This window comes from Neopsephotus bourkii, unplaced genomic scaffold, assembly GCF_033783945.1.
Source record: "Neopsephotus bourkii isolate Nb327-2 ecotype Australia unplaced genomic scaffold, CSIRO-AGI_Nbou_v1 NB_374, whole genome shotgun sequence".
NCBI classification, from domain to species: Eukaryota; Metazoa; Chordata; class Aves; order Psittaciformes; family Psittacidae; genus Neopsephotus; species Neopsephotus bourkii.
The window spans coordinates 5517-21496 of record NW_026900880.1 but is presented as its reverse complement, the minus strand read 5'-3'; the positions used below and the strand labels follow the sequence as shown (position 1 = coordinate 21496).

Sequence of the window (15980 nt, the reverse complement as noted above, 5' to 3'; positions counted from 1 at the left end):
TCTACAACCCACTCCTCTCTCCCCAAGCCTCTGAGCCCCAAATTGCCCACTGCAGCTAGGACTGCTTTTTGTGATAACACAACTAATCCTTTTAACCCAGTCTTCGACCTAACTGAACAGCCTGGTGACTGACCTTCTTGCATCTTTCTCCTGTCCACCCTAACTAAGCTGTTCTGTGCGAGGAGCAGAGAAGAGGTACTGTAGCAGATGGAAGAGGTATTAGTGTTTTCACTGGCTCTTCAATGTTAACTACTGGGACAAGTAAGTGTATTTTTATTTGGACAAAGCTTAATGAAACAACTGGTACAAATAGTCTTTGAAAATAAAGATCCCATTCCTGCAGGTGAGGATTTCCTTAATAACTCCTCAGTGATTTCCTCCTTCCACTCAGGAAGCTATTGTCACACTAAGGAAGCCACACCTAAAGCAAATGTGACAGATCAACTACATGTTATTCCAAGTTTCAAGAACCTTTCTCCCACACTTACTCTTGTAATTCAATACTAATAATGAAAACTAAGTATATTAATATATATCCTAATATATATTAATATATATTTACTTAATATATATATAATTATATATTAAGTAAAGAAATATGTTTCTTTACAGGAACATATTAATTAGAATTAAAAGTTGCTACTTCAGGATGAGGCAAAACCTTTAAGTCGTATTTCTCTGCTTAAAATTGCTTTTAGAGTTTACAGAAAAAATATATATATTACTAAGATCAAAACAATTTGCCAAAATTTCAGTGGAGAAAAATAAAAATTTTATTGAAAGATACTACCATAACAAAAAAAGTAATTTCAAATCTAATTTGATAAGCTTACAAATAATGATTTTAAGTCATGCTCCTGACTTAGAGATGCTTGCATGGATGAATAATTCATCTGATCTTCTCTCATGGTCGCTCTGCATGTACATGAACACTGCACATGTAAAAGTGGTATGAATGCAGCTCTGAAAAGACAGCATTCCCCCAGCATATCTTACTGGCATCCTGCTCCTTTGGAATTCTACCTTGGTGAAGTGTCTGCTTCTTTGTAATTTTATGTTTGGGAACAATTGAGAAATAAGCAGACAACTGAGCCAGTGCACAAGATAATTTGACTGTACACTGTATTGATTCCTCTTATAATGATTCATGAACTGAAGACTTGTTTGGATAGAGGAGAAGCAGTGCAAAAGAAATTACAGGGTACCCTGTACTTCATCAGTGATACTACCTCGTAGTCAGTGAGAGAGCAAAAAAAATCTTGTGCTAAATTAATCAGAGGAAATAGGCACATAATTCATACAGTCCATAATCATTTTGACAAATATTGCAAATTAATGAATTAAAAACTGTTCATCACTTTTTATCTCAGTCACAGTAATTTTCTATGGTTGATACATATATGTTTCTCTTAGCAGTTTTGGGGTAACTAGACATTGATAAAGGGCAATGTGAGGAACAAACATACACATTATTAGGCTATCTCTAATCTTTTGTCACAGAGGGTTTATCTCCAAGTAACACAGGAGATGAACAGGAGCAGTGACTGTAGAACCAAAAATCTCACTGAACAGCCTAGGCACTTCCTGCATCAGTGATGTTGCCCATACCTTCCCAAGCATTTAGTGCTTGCAGGCTGAGGTATATTGCTAGCAATGAGGCCATCTGTTTTTATCATCAATCCTGTCTTCCCTGGCCCAACCCTAAAATCTGGTATTTCAGGAAACTATGCAGCAGCTGCTTGTTAGAAAATTCTGATCTCATCCCCAGAAGGATTTGACAAGATAGTATTAACAAGCAACACATCAATTTAATAATCCCAACAGCATGATAATTCTTGTATCATATGCTGTTAGCACAAGGGAGACCAGAGGATCTAAAGTGAAAGTCCTTGCACTATGTGATACTCAGTACAGTCTTTAGAACTAATTGTAATACTACAACATGCAAAGCCCAAATATGATAAAAATGCAGGTGTAGCTCCATAAAACACAGTGGTTACCATACTTAAAATTTCTAGCACATTTCTCCAATGCAGGAGCTATCTAGAAGGTGGGATCTTATTTTTTGGACAGTGTTCATACCTTCTTGGTGGGGGTGAGGAGACACGATAAATACCCAAACAGAAAACACTCACAAAAATCACACACAAACCAACCAGAGAAAGACTCTCACAAACCACCAAACAAAAAAAAAACCACTTAACTTCAAACCACATTCGCTCACCTTCCTGTACCAATTTACCTCTTCCTGCTTCAAGTCATGAATGACCTGTCGTAGTACAGTATCAAAACAACCCCACCACTGTTGATTAGGACCCCTTAAAAAGATACCTCTTGAGGTTCTTTTCATTCACAGGAAAAAGGACCAGGTTTTTAAAGCTGTTCAAAGCCCTGCGACTCTGCTGCTGTTGGCAGGGATTTCTCCCAAGTCTTTAATTGCAAAGTCATTATGAAGATAGTGTCCAGTACAGATGACACACATCCTATTGTGCCTTGCTAGGATTTGGTATTTTTTAGTAACTCTGGAGCACCATTTTCCCCCTTTTATTACTTTCAGTGCTACATCACTTTCATGAATAAGACCTTTTCAGAATAGCATTCACTTTTCTCCAGCTCACACATTGTAATTTTACTGTGTTGTATAAAATACGAGCTGTTTTCATGCTGTCAGTTTCTTTACGAAGAAAATCATTGTCTACTAATGTAAACAATATAATATTTAAATTTGCTCATAATCTTTGACTGCTTTTTAATCTGGTTGTTCATGCACAAGAAATTGAAGATGCCAGAATTGAAGTTGCATTGTATCCAGCTGTTACACAAATATTCCTCCACGTAAGAGCAGGTGCATACAGTTCACATATCTGGCACATGTTTAGCAGTCTGTTTTGGGATGGTGATAAATTCTTCTAATGTGAACTCTTTACACTGCAGTCACTCTGAAGGACATTGTGAGTTCTCCTATATATTGCATATATAATGTAATATATACCTTTTTGGTAGAGAAGAAGTGCATTTAGCTAGGTTGAGTTGAGTCACCTAAACTGGTCACACCATGTGAGTGCTCTTGGCCTAACCATGAGAAGGAGCCTAGCAACACAACACATCTGTCAGCACATAGTTAAAATGAATAATTAAAGCAGGTAAGAGAAAACTGAATAAGGGGTTCCTTTTTGGAGGTTTGGGTGGGGGGAGGTGTTGTCTTTTGTGGGGGGAGTGAGTGAGGGGTGTGATTCTTTTTTGTTAACTGACACTTGTAAAAGACTGTTAGCAGGTATGTAAATGAAAATCCCTTTGCAGTCATGTGTGATCAGGAACAGAAATAGCTTCCTTTCCTGTTATAAAGTTGTTTGAATCTTTCTGCATGTGTTTACCCGTGCACTGGAAAGGGGATGGAAGAGGATTTTACACCAGCCAAGATAATAGTTTCTCCACCAAGAATCCCATAGATTTTTCAAAGATTCCCTCTCTTTTTTTTCTTTTTTTTTTTTTCCCTGCACTGGATAAACAGGAGTAATTTAACAGACACTTTTCCAATAGGAATATTAATGGAAGTAAGGGAGGTTTGTATACAGGCATGTTAGGAGTTAACAGCAGGGCTCAGGAAACAATCAAAAGTCAATTTGTGCTGCAGTGGTGGGTTAATAGTCAAAGGAAGATCATTCTGCCTCATCCAAAATAACAGATTGTCCCAGAGATGAAATCACAGTTCTCTGATAAACTGCAAGAACAACAGTTAGTGACCTTTAACATTAGATTAAAGATACAAAAAAAAACAAAATTTGAACACACAGGTGAAAGAAAGCTGGATGGAATTTCCCTCTCCATGTTATTCCAGGCAGTATCCCTAAAAGGGCTTTCATTTACATAGCTTTATTAGGACCACCCCCGCAGGGCACACTTATTTTCTGGGGCCAAACCATTTTCTGGTCCCTTTCATGCAAAAGACCACATTTTAACAAATAACTTAGTTTTAAGAACAGGAGGACTACCCACAGCCTAGACTTCTGATGCAGCACACACAGACGTTTCTCAGGACATCTGCAAATGAGAGTCTTTCTTAGCATGTCTTCTGTTTGGGGAGCAACCCAGGACCTCTCCCAACTTACCAGCAGGCAGGAAGGTGTAGCACCTCATCTCTAGCAGCTACTGATGTTTGCCCTCTGCCAATTAGCCTTGAATTGGAAATTACATTTTTATATTTAAAATACATATATATACACACTGCAGTTGATATAGAAAGGTGAATAAATGTACTTTCCTACAGACTACTAGTTGGCTTGGGTGGGCAGGTGGTTGGTTTATTTTTGAAGTCCTTCTTCTGCCATCTCAAACCAACATAAAATTATTTATAAGGAACTACATGGAACCTATAAAATAAGCTGTATATGGAAGGCAGCTGAATGTCTTAAATACTTTTTTTTAAACTCAGTTCAGCTCTGCTGCCCAAAGATAAATGTGGGAGAGTGCAGAATACATGGCATGTACCAAGCAGCCCAGCAGATATATGGAATAGTGTTTGGCTGTATGGCAAGTCCTGTACTCCAGTATACCAATCCTCTTACCAAACGGGTCTTTTATAACAAGCAATAGGGATTTTTAAAGAAAGGGATTTTTTCCCCATGTTTTTTCTACAGATCCTTCAGTGTCCTTGAATTCTGGTGGTTCTTTTAGCAACAAAAAGACTAGGCAACTGAAATCATCCCAGGAATCAATAGCTGGTTTGCTATTATTGACATTCCTGCAACTGTCTAAGCAGAAGTCCTAGTCTTATTCAGACAAAATCTGAGGGAATGAAATTGCTTCTTAGTGGTATAAGAAAACTCCTTGATTTATACAGGCAGGTACTGCTGTAGCTTTTACAGATACAAATGATAACCTAAGTCATACTATAGGTTTTGTATAGCCTGTAACACCAACACCATATGGAAGTGCATAATAACACTGCAAAACTGTTTTAATTATGTTTTTAAAATCACATTACCTGGAAAGACAGACTGTGAAATATCATATATGCTATCATCCCTTAAAGAAAGGTCTTAGAATTCCAGCATTTGTTAACAGGTTTCTGTCTTAGCACCCAGTTCCTTACATAACTAGCTAGATCAGTATTTTAGTTGTCATTATTTTCTAAGCAATAAGTGTCAATCATTACTCTACATATTCATTTTTTAGTAGATTCCTACTACTGAAGAGTGGAGATGAGGTTGGAAAAAGAAATAGGATTATTCCGATAAAAAACTGAGGAGCACCACATAGCCACAAGCACTCTAGAAGGAGTGTTTGAGGTACCTGTAAGGTGGATATGATTCCTGAATTTCAGTTGTGAAGTCAGTCTCAGAATTTGATTGCAGATATCTTTCTTAGCTCTTTTCCAGATTTTCAAATAACATGAGCAGGTTAACAATTGCTGAAATATGCTGGTTAATAGAGCCAATCGAGTAGTTCAGTGTAACACAAGGAAAATACAAAACTTTTTAATTTAAAAATGATCAGAAATTTGAGCCAATTTAATAGTAATCAGAATTGGATAGCTGATATACAGATTCTTAAATACATATAGTAAGCAAGAGAACACAAGTCAGCTGCTCACCAGTTGTTTCTGTTAGCGCTAGCAAGAATTTCATCGCTGCCTTCACGTTTTCTGTGGAGATGTAACATTTGTAAAGAATGGAACTTTTCTGTGGAAAACATCAGCTTTTTTTTTTTATCCCTTGTGACTCCCATCCCTGAACTCCCTCCCTCAGTAGAGATTAGGTTTTCCTGCCAGAGCTGTATCTTCCATGAGCTGTCATCTGCCCTATAGCTACCTCTTTAGGTCACATTATATACAGTGCAACAGAGCTCAACCTCCTATGGAGAAGACATTCTAAAATACAGAATTATTTGCCAATTACATTTTATTCAAACTTTCCCCTCTCAGAATAAAAAGATAAAATATTATATTGCTAAGTTTTGCCCCCCAAATTCTATTTGAGAAGCTTATGTGCGAAAATACCAGAGGTTTTCACACACACACACACACACACACAAAAAAAAAAACAAATCCTGGTTTTGCCCCAATCAGGCACTACCAACCTAAGGTGGATCTCAGCTTATGAAGGCAACTTCACTTTAATGGGTAAAATAGGATTCTCATGATACTTATTTCCAAGTCTTAATACAGAGTTTCTGAAAGAAGTAATAGGTTCAGGTCCCGCTTATAAAATTGTATTAGTTCAATGTTGTTTGTATATGAGAAAATAGGGGAGGAAATATATTGTCCTTCACAAAGTGGGCTGTTACACTTCCAGAGTGATTTGTTTCACTGCAGTGGTATTTATCATGTTGATAAAATAGACCAAGGGTCTGAAAATGGGAAGATTTTTCCTGTTAATTTGAAACAGCACCTATACATGCTGCTGTGACATCAACATAATACCCTAAAGCCACAGCATCTGAAAAGATTTATTTTCTGAGCTCCTATGCAGGCGCATTCTCTTTGCTTCTGACGTTCTCAATTCACAGGCTGCTGGTGATCCAATCTTATTCATTCTGGCTCTATAATAAGGATGTCAATGCAAGAAGAGAAAAGTCATTATCTGATAGCCAGCAGACATGATAAAAAGGTAGAGTTAGATATCTCAGAGGAAAGGCCACCCTTTCTGCCTTGGATGAGCTTCTCAAGGTCATGGGCAGCCTTTGTACCTGTAAGTATACTCCAGATTCACTTTAAGCTGAGTGCATCAGATAAAACTGAAATGTCTGTATCACAGAGTCTCATGTCTGAATAAGGTTTTGATTTTTTACTGTTAATCAGTGAAAAGTTTTAATTATGATTAGAACATGCAGCAAAAAAATATCAAAGAGGCAGTGTGAGATGCAGAGAAACTTTAAGTACCATGGAAAATGTGCTGATTTCAATACCATGGCTGACAGAGCTGAGCTGTGCCTTTTATGTTCCTCATCAGCTCTTCCTTTTCTGGAATTACTGATTTTTTTTAATACTTTCACTACACCTAGGGATTGGAGAGGTTAAAAATAAAATCAAAACCTGTTAAATTGCAGTTCCATTTAAAACTGGCAGGTTTCTTGCATAAAATAAGAGTTGAATAAAGTGTAAATCAAATACAGGACAGATTTCAGTCTAAAGCCACTCCTGGGGTATACTTGGGATAACCAAGGTAAGCCCCATAAGCAGATGATATCCTGGCATTTATCTAGTGTGAGGGGTTACAACCTTCCTCAGGATCCAGATGAAATAGCTGTGAATACAGCAGAGGGTTTGGTTTTTCTGTTGTTTGTTTTTGTGGGGTTTTTTTAAAGATTCAGCTCGTATGGGGCCTTTACATTCAATGACTTGAATAATATCACCTTCTCCCTTGCTACAGTGATGCTCTGTACAAAACCAGGGCATATGATCCAAAAAGCTTTTTCAGCTTGTTTCTGTAATGCACCTAGCTTATGCATTTTGTGAACTCGTGCCTGGGAGCTACAGAAATGAGCAATGCGATAGCAGCTTGATAGCAGCTGCAGCCAGAGGCTTATTTCACAGTACAGCAGCAAGTGCAGAATCCAATTGGTCACTCTTGGGCAGACTAAATCATCTTTGAACAGGAACTGTTCATAAAGGCAGGATCAACAAAATCTTAATCAATTCTACTAATATAGCGTATCTATCCTAGTGTGCCTCACTGGGACCTCTCAGCTCCTTGCCATCTGTCAATTTCTTCCCCTTGATAAAGAGACCACATATTCCAACATATATTCCCCACCAGTGATCAAGAAAAATAAGGCTATCAGAAACATACTTTAAATTGCCTTAGTATTTGAGACACTTTGCTGTGATTATTTAAAAATCAAGGCCATTCAATGCACTATCCTATACAGACCATCCTCCTATTCATTTTGGTTAACATACCATATTTTAAAGCAGTAAGAGGTGCTAGATCGTCAAACCAAACAACTTGTACTGACCCAGGGTGTGCATGTACTACAACATTGTTCTGTCAGTGTGTCAGCTCTAGTTCAGCAAGAAATCACTAACCTCATTCTGTCCTCAGCCAAGGCTTAACCGAGGCTGGCAGGGATGTACTGGTGTACAATTCTGCACGCAAAATCCTTCCACTACAAGACATCAGCACTTCTTCATAAGCTGTTCAGGTACATTTCAGTCCAGGAAACAAAGCCACTCCATATCTCATCCTCTCCAGTGATAATATGAATTACCATCTTTATTAAAATAAAGAAACCAGGGGAGGAGATTTGGTTATCTTGCTAAGATCCAGCCTTAAAATTATCTCTGATTTTTAAAGGGAACAAAAAAAAGCAATTAGAGAGACTGTTCAGGCTTAACTAATTCTGATGTACCTTCAGAGGACAAGAAAAAAAAAAACCCCAAAAGCCAAAAACAAACAGCAAGAACAAAACAAACAAAAAAAAAAAACCCAAACCAGGACTATATCAATATGGAGAGAAGTGATACTCGTTTATATGCAGTGCTTCACTTCTGTCTCATCTGATATACAAGGAGGTAAAAGACTGCTTTTCAGTAAGAGAGAAGCTGCTCCTAATGAAGGGCTGTAACTTAGATGTACCAAGCTTCCGTAATACAGCTGCGCACCAAGACATTTCCCTCTGACAGGATCTGACCCAACTGAAACCTCAACATTACTTACTGCCAAGTTCGAAAGGGTAAAAAGGGTCCCCTTCAAAGACAGGTTAATGAGAAGGAGAGAGCACAATATATGCCAAGGAAATTGAGTTGTACTACACCTCCTTCAGTTACATGGAGCTACTTCACAAGTTGGTCTTTTGAGATGCAGGAGCGCTGGGCAAAATAATATAATGTGATATTTAAGGGATTTTTCAGATTGATATCTTATTGTCTAATATTGAATAGACAGTGTAGGCAATTTCCCACTAGTACTCTCATCATAAATTAAGTGTTCGCTCAGCCATATGTGGCCCTTGCACTGTATTCACCACTGTAACAGCCAGCACATTCTGTTTGTGCCATGTCTGGTTAGTTACGCAACTCCCATAACTGGAGAGAAACAATGGTTTCTGTATCCTGTGTAATTCATATTTAGAGGATTAGGTATAAAGTATTCATATTTATGCGTGTTATTGTTTACCATTCCCTGTTTCACGGAAAAAAATACAGCTAACCTAAAAAAAAAATAAAATATTAGCACTCAGCTATTGCTGTTATATTTATGGGCTTCACATACATTTCTAGATTCTTCTATTCTGAATGAAACACATCACATTTTTATGCACAGAAGTGTACAGCTTATCAAAAGAAGGTGCATTTGGATAAGAAGAGAAAAATTTATAAAACATTTGTTTGCCAAAAGTAATGTAAACATCTCCCCCCCGCCCCAAAAAGTGAAACCCACAGAATTTATATCAACATAGTATTTCATTCTGTAGTAGTTAGTCACCTGAGCAATTCCCACAGTAGGAAGTCAGTATAAAGTCCGTAGGACTAGACTCAGTGTCAAATTGAAGATAACACCATAAAAGAAGTTTATCAACTGCATATTGTTTTAGGGTCTAGGCTAACAGGAGTTATTCATTCTTTCTAATGAGAGCAATATTGCAATAGATCTTGTCTTTCTTTACTAGAGACTGGGTTCAATTAGATTAAGACCATAAAAAAAGAGAAAGAGTCACAACGGTGAGAAACAAGAGATAAACAACATTTGGAACAGTTAAGGAAGCACTGAGAACATGCTAGATAAATAGCTGTCTTGAAACTTAAAAAATATCACCTCAAGTATGAGAGAGCACATGCTATCTGAAGTCACTGCTAATCCGTTAAATTCCTATGAAGCAAAACAAAACCAAGTATTAGTGCTCACACTGGGTGACACCACAGGAATCTCCAAACTAGTCAATGTGTTAAGATACCAGTTGGATCCCATACACAACTAAAAAAAAAATAAAAACAAAAATACAAACGCACACACAAAAAAGAAACCGAACAGGCTCATATTCTCACCACGATGCAACAAAGTTAATTCTTCCCTTTTATCTTTGCCAGTCAGCCAGAATGACCAGTAAAGCATCCACAAGTGCCTTCAGTTCAGGTGTCTGTTCCTTGCGACTGTGATTTAAACAAACTGGCACTGCTCTGATATTCGCATCTTTCAAAAAACACAGTTTACAAAAGCCTGAATAAACAAGGCTGTGGAAAGCCACTGGGAGTGGTAAAGCAGTACTGGGCACTGTTGCTGATCTGCAAAATCAGCAGAATCTACCCCTCAAACATATCCCATGCCCATAAACTGTTTGTAGTAAGAGTATGAAGTAGGACAGGTTTTCATATCCTTTTGATTTAATGCCTCAGAACCAGCTGAATTTTCAGAAAGTCCAGTTTTTTCTGTTGGCATAACATGCTTTGTAAAAGCTTAGCACATTTCCTGGCTATCTTAATTGCTCATAAAGATTCTCAACAGTCAAGTGATTCTAAAAAATTAACAAAAGCTCTACTACATGCTAATTCCCCAGTTATTTTCTATTTCTGGTCAGTGCTTTTAATGCCAAGCATGAGCCAATAATAATATACATTGGCCAGAAGCCATCATTTTTTTAAAGCTTATTGTGACTGCAAGACAGTAAGTGGTATATCCCAAAGGAAAAGAGTGGGGAAAACATTGCTGAAAACTATCTGCTAACATCTATCCATACAAAAAGCACTTGCACTTCCAAAAGCATATAATCACTTTACAAAACACTCAAAGGAGCAATATATTGTTAGCCTTAGCTTCTGTAGGAAACAAATTCTTTACCTGTTCAACTGCCATATAGCCAGATATAAAAATAAACCCATGCCACATTTAAAGCTAATCTTGATACATCAGCATCTCATTTCTTGCGTCAATAAAATTCCAGATTTACTCAGTACGTAGTCTGACCTTGAGCAGTTAGTGGGAGATTTCTTTTAATCTGGGGGAAGTGTCTGATTGTGGTTTGTTGGGTTGTTTGGGTTGTTTTAATAAACTATGGATTAAGGCTAGGAAAATGGGTGCGGTTTGCAAGTTGTTTTCCAGACCTAGACCCAAATGTAGTTACCTTTACTGCATTACAAACTTTTATCCACAAGTAAACACACAGAGCCTTCTGCTTAAACAGGGATTCTATCTGCTGTAATACCAAATGCTTTTTCCCGTAATTTCTAACATTTACCCCCCCCCCCCCCATCAGCAGCACAATCCCTCGTAAACACATCTGTGGGCAATTAATTCACGTGTATAATCATATATCACAACTTGGTTCTCTAGAGGAACCTTACTGTTTAACTTTTGATGCTCTCTTTAGCTTGTCTCAAAAGCTTATTTGACCTGGGAATAAATTACTGGAGGTATTCTGACGTTTCATAGTTTGGGATACTCTTGGGGTTTCCTTTTTTCTCCCTGAAGTGATTTATTACTGAACTTAAATAATACCTCTTGAGGGTTTGTTGGTTTTTGTTAACAGAGGAAAGCAGTTACAGTTTTTGCCACATACACCATGAGTGCCTTTCAACTGAAAAATCAAAATGGGGTGGGAGTAGTAATGTTACCGTGTAGAACTGTTTGGCAGAACAAAGGCACAGAGGCAGGTAGAGCTCAGCTCAGTTTGCAGTCACCTGGTGAAGGACAGGACGTACCTACTCCCCCACAACACTGAAGGTGAGATCTGCCTGTCCGCACAGCTCCTTCCTTACACAATATTAGGCCAAACTAGAGGTAGGGTGAACCACTGAACCAAACCTAACCTCTCTGTAAGGCAGGTAGTCAGTTTGAATACTAGCACAGATGAAGCACAGATGTGGCACCATCCTTGGGTTGCTATTTAAACATGAGGAGCCCAATGGGCAATAAATTAAGCTTATTTACTTTCAGGTTTTTAACGAATAAATTTTAAGTCTCATTAAGATGGTTTTCTATTTTGACTATTTATTAGCTGTTAAGGTCATACTGCCCAAGCTTCTGCTTAATAAAAAGCCATGTCTTATGAAAATCCAGTGCCTCACTTAAGAATGAGTTTCTTCACCCTTCTGCTTCAGACCAGTTTCACAGGATGCTAACTCATTCCACAAATGAAAGTATGCCCCTCTGATTCACTCTTGCCTGCAAAACCTTGGAGGCTTTTCACACTTTGTAACAGCACACAATTTCTCTGTTCCAGGTTTAGCCCGTTTTTTGAGTTTTCACATTGCTCCTGTGCACTTCAGTTCTTTCAGCATAATTATACAAAGAATCTTTCCAGGAATCAAAATTATGTAACATTCATCAGCTCCAGCAGGATATTCCCCAGTAACAGGGAAACATTTGCTGAGTGACTCTCCCAGAGTCAGTTAACAGCTCCAGAAAGCAGTCTAGTAAATAGGTTGTCCATAAAAGCATGAATTCATATAACTGATATGTCTCAGGCTGTCTCTTAGGGCTTTGAAAGCCCTTATTTTTGGCGTCTGTATAACCACACTTTGTAAATGTCTTTCTTCACAGCTGACATGTTCTTTCTCTCTGCTGTACAGAAGTCGTGAACGAGAGCGACTCAGATAGTGAATTCCCCAACTACGATGATCACGGAAATGAAACCCATTTCTTTTTTTCACCTATTCTGGTGGCTGGAGTTGTGATTGGAATTGTGCTGTTTCTGTCCTGTATTACAATCATTGTTGGCGGTCTGCGAAAGGAAAGGCGGTTGAGACGCCAGCGTCCGAGAACAGATGTTTTTTATGGTAAGATCGTTAGTTACAGCAAGGTAATGTTAACTTTATTAATAATCTAGTGCTATAGGCAACAAAAGGCATCTGGCTGCTGTGCAAGGGATAAAAATATAATTTAAAAAATAGGATAAGTAGGTCACGGGCAGCTTTGTAGTTTAATAACATCCTTGTGCTGGCACTGAATTCACATAGTACAAGTTACATGCAAGGCCAATAAAATAGCATTTCTTAAACAGCTTATTTTCCCTTGATACAGTATAATATTTCTTCTCCATTGCTAGACTCCTGATAAGTTTATTTTCATATCCGATTATAGCCTTGGTACAGCATATAATGTAATCTGTATTTGTTGGAAAGCCAAGAATGTTTTAATTTCATACAACCTACAACAGTGACTGGGCCATTACTACTTCCCTGACCACAAGTTAATAACTAGATATAAACAGAACAACAGGGCATCAGAATGTCATTATAACTGTCATCATCATTAAAAAAGACTGGTTTGCTATAAGAAAGTGCCAATTGCTATCCCCCTAATTCCTCCCTCCACAACAAAACCCCTGGTACCTCAAAAGGATTTGGGAATAGGAAGGAGTTAATTACAGAATTCTATTTTTGGCCAATTTTGGGTTTGCTGACCAGAAGTTAAATCCGCTTTGTCAAGGAAATGACATGATCTGATTGTTTCTGTATTTAAGGAAAAAACAGTTACAAAAAGATCCTCTAAGTCTTCAGCTAGTAAAAATTCAAAAGATAAATGGGTTAATGAATTGAGTGGAGCAACAACAGTTATGTCATCTGTGGTTAGGCTCCTATATCTGCAGGTTTTGTGCTTTGCATATTGTTGAGGTTTTTTCTTTATGTAGATAACATAATAGTAGTGAGCTACATAAAAAAGCATTGGCTTCACTAAGGCAAATCAAGTATCCATTGAAGTCAGTCATTTAATTATTTGGACCAGTATTTTTGTGTCTAAAAGAAACACATTTCCTAGGATCAGTTTGTCCACCTGGAGCCAGGGATAGTTATTTTTGGCTTTTCCCGAAGCATTCATCTAGATAAATGATGTTTGTTTTAGGAACAACTTTTAGACTCAAAAAGAAGTGAAATGCAAACTCCTGTGGTAAAAAACGGGGAAAAAATGTCCAGAAAACTAATGCCTACTATTATTGTAACATCTATTTTTCCTATTTTCATAGCTAAATTTGAGATTAAATAGTTAAATGCAAATTGGCATTACTGGGTTTTACCCATGAACAGAAATATTTTGGCATGATAAAATAGCATTAAAATTCAATCATTACTAATTTCAGCCCCTTTAAAAACCCTGAAGCCAGGTGAAAACAATAGAGGACAATTTTCAAGCTACTCATTAGAACTGTCAATGCTAGAGAAACGGAAAAAGAAAACCGTGGTGATATTTTTAGGAAAATTCAAAAGAATTGTCTGAAAATAAATTGAGTCAGTCTACCTAAGTGAAAATTTTACATTAGCACAAGCTATCCTAATATCTTAGCACACATCCACTGGCCAGCATAGGAGCAGTGGGGGTCACTACGAAGTTGGCTTCCTTCACTCATCAAGCCAAAGGAAAGCACAGTGCATGACAGACTGGGTTAGTCCTGGTAAATTCTTCAAGAACACATGGGCAGAGGTGAAGGAGGAACAGGCAGTTTAAGTGAATCCTGTCCTCTACCCTCTGTTGAGAGAGACACTGCTATCTTTGATGTCATTTAAGAAGCTGGCCCTTCTCTCTGGGTAGTATTTTAATTCATCAAGTAAAAAGGAGGGATCACTTTATTTGGAAGACGATTGCAGAGTGCAGGAGAGCAGAGATTGCTGCATTTCCACACTTTGGGACATTCTTAGGGAAATTAACCCTGGAATGTTGAGCATTAGCTAACTATGCTCTAAAACAGAAAACAGCACTCACTTTTGTTTTTTGTGGAGCTATGAAGCTCTTGCATGGAAGCATTAAGAAAGGCCTGAAGTAGACAGGAGGATGATTTTCTCTACTATTTTCCATGGTTTCCACTTTTTGTGCTTTTATGAGAAAAGCTTTTTCTCAAGACACAGACCTATAATCAAACACACAGGCTTTCTGTTAAAAACCTGCAAGAACTGGCAAGGTTTCAATGTATCCAGCTCCTGGGAGCTTCAGCAATGCTGCTACTGTTAGAAGCTGCATGCAGCAGAACCAATGCTCCTTTTCAGCCTTTGAGGCACAAGAAAAGCTTTAGACACTTGCATCTTGTAGGGCAGCACTGAATATTTAGTGCCATAGCTGAAACACCATAGTTTGTCTACAGATTATGCTAATTTGCTCTTGAAAGGGTAGAGATGTCCTATGAAACCTGATTGTTCCAGAACACCACTAATTCCTCTGCCTCTGGTAGATTTTATTTTCCAATTTATGGCAGTGTTATGAACAGTGATATTGCCTCAGAGAAACCACAGAGGAAAAAAGCAGCAAGTATTTATTGCTTGTTTTCCAGCTCCAGATGGCTTCTCTTATGGTGGCTCTTTTGGAGAGCTGAGAGCCTCCTGCATAGAGGAGTATCCCCCAAATCTTGAGCTTGGTGCCAGTGTGGATACACGTCAGCGTGTGGTCAACGTCATATATTCCGATTCACCTCCACGGTAAGCACTTTTCTAAGAATGAGTATTACAGTCCTGCATGTACAAAGCTGGTTAAAGAAGAAACTGCTAGGCCTACACCCACTACAAAAACAAGCTCACACAAACTCTAAGTACAGACCTACCTTGTTTAGTTTGAGTACAAGTTTTCCCTAGCAGACTGTATCTTTACTAAAGATGTGTGTACAGCCAATTCTTATGTAGTAACATTCATATTAAAATTTACCATATTGATGACATACTAATGAAACGCACAAGTAAAATCACTTATTAACATATTTCCTTGAAAGAAGTTATTTTACAAGTCAAAGTTTCCCTTCCAGGAAAAAAAAAATACCTGTTTTTTTCCAGGATCTTCCAGGTTACATTTACTACTGACCTTGAGACTGTTCAGAGCAGGGAAAAACAACAAAAAAACAAACAAACAAACCCCACCCCCCCCCAAAAAAAAACCCAAAAAACCACAAACAACAAAAAGGGGGGGGGGGGGCGCAAAAGAGGGAGAAGTACAATAAACCTTCCTATATTTTTTAGCAAGTCAGACTTCTCAGCTTTCTTAGCTTTACTATTCTATCACAAAGCATGACTGAAGAAAACACACCTTTCTATCATACCTAGTAACTGTACTTAATATCCTAATTTA

General features: G+C 37.9%; 1 protein-coding gene across 3 annotated transcripts in view; it reads left to right on the top strand.

Annotated features, from left to right (window-relative positions):
• Positions 1 to 15618, top strand: part of BEAN1 (brain expressed associated with NEDD4 1) — a 39876-nt gene extending 24258 nt beyond the window's left edge. For 2 of the 3 annotated variants that reach the window (XM_061348922.1, XM_061348920.1), the window contains 3 exons: positions 169 to 261; positions 12506 to 12712; positions 15196 to 15618. In XM_061348922.1, the coding sequence (XP_061204906.1) occupies positions 169 to 261; positions 12506 to 12712; positions 15196 to 15344 (449 nt within the window). In that variant the 3' untranslated portion in view covers positions 15345 to 15618. The remainder of the gene's footprint in view (positions 1 to 168; positions 262 to 12505; positions 12713 to 15195) is intronic. The other variant, XM_061348921.1, reaches the window with a different exon arrangement.
• Positions 15619 to 15980: the final 362 nt, after the last annotated feature.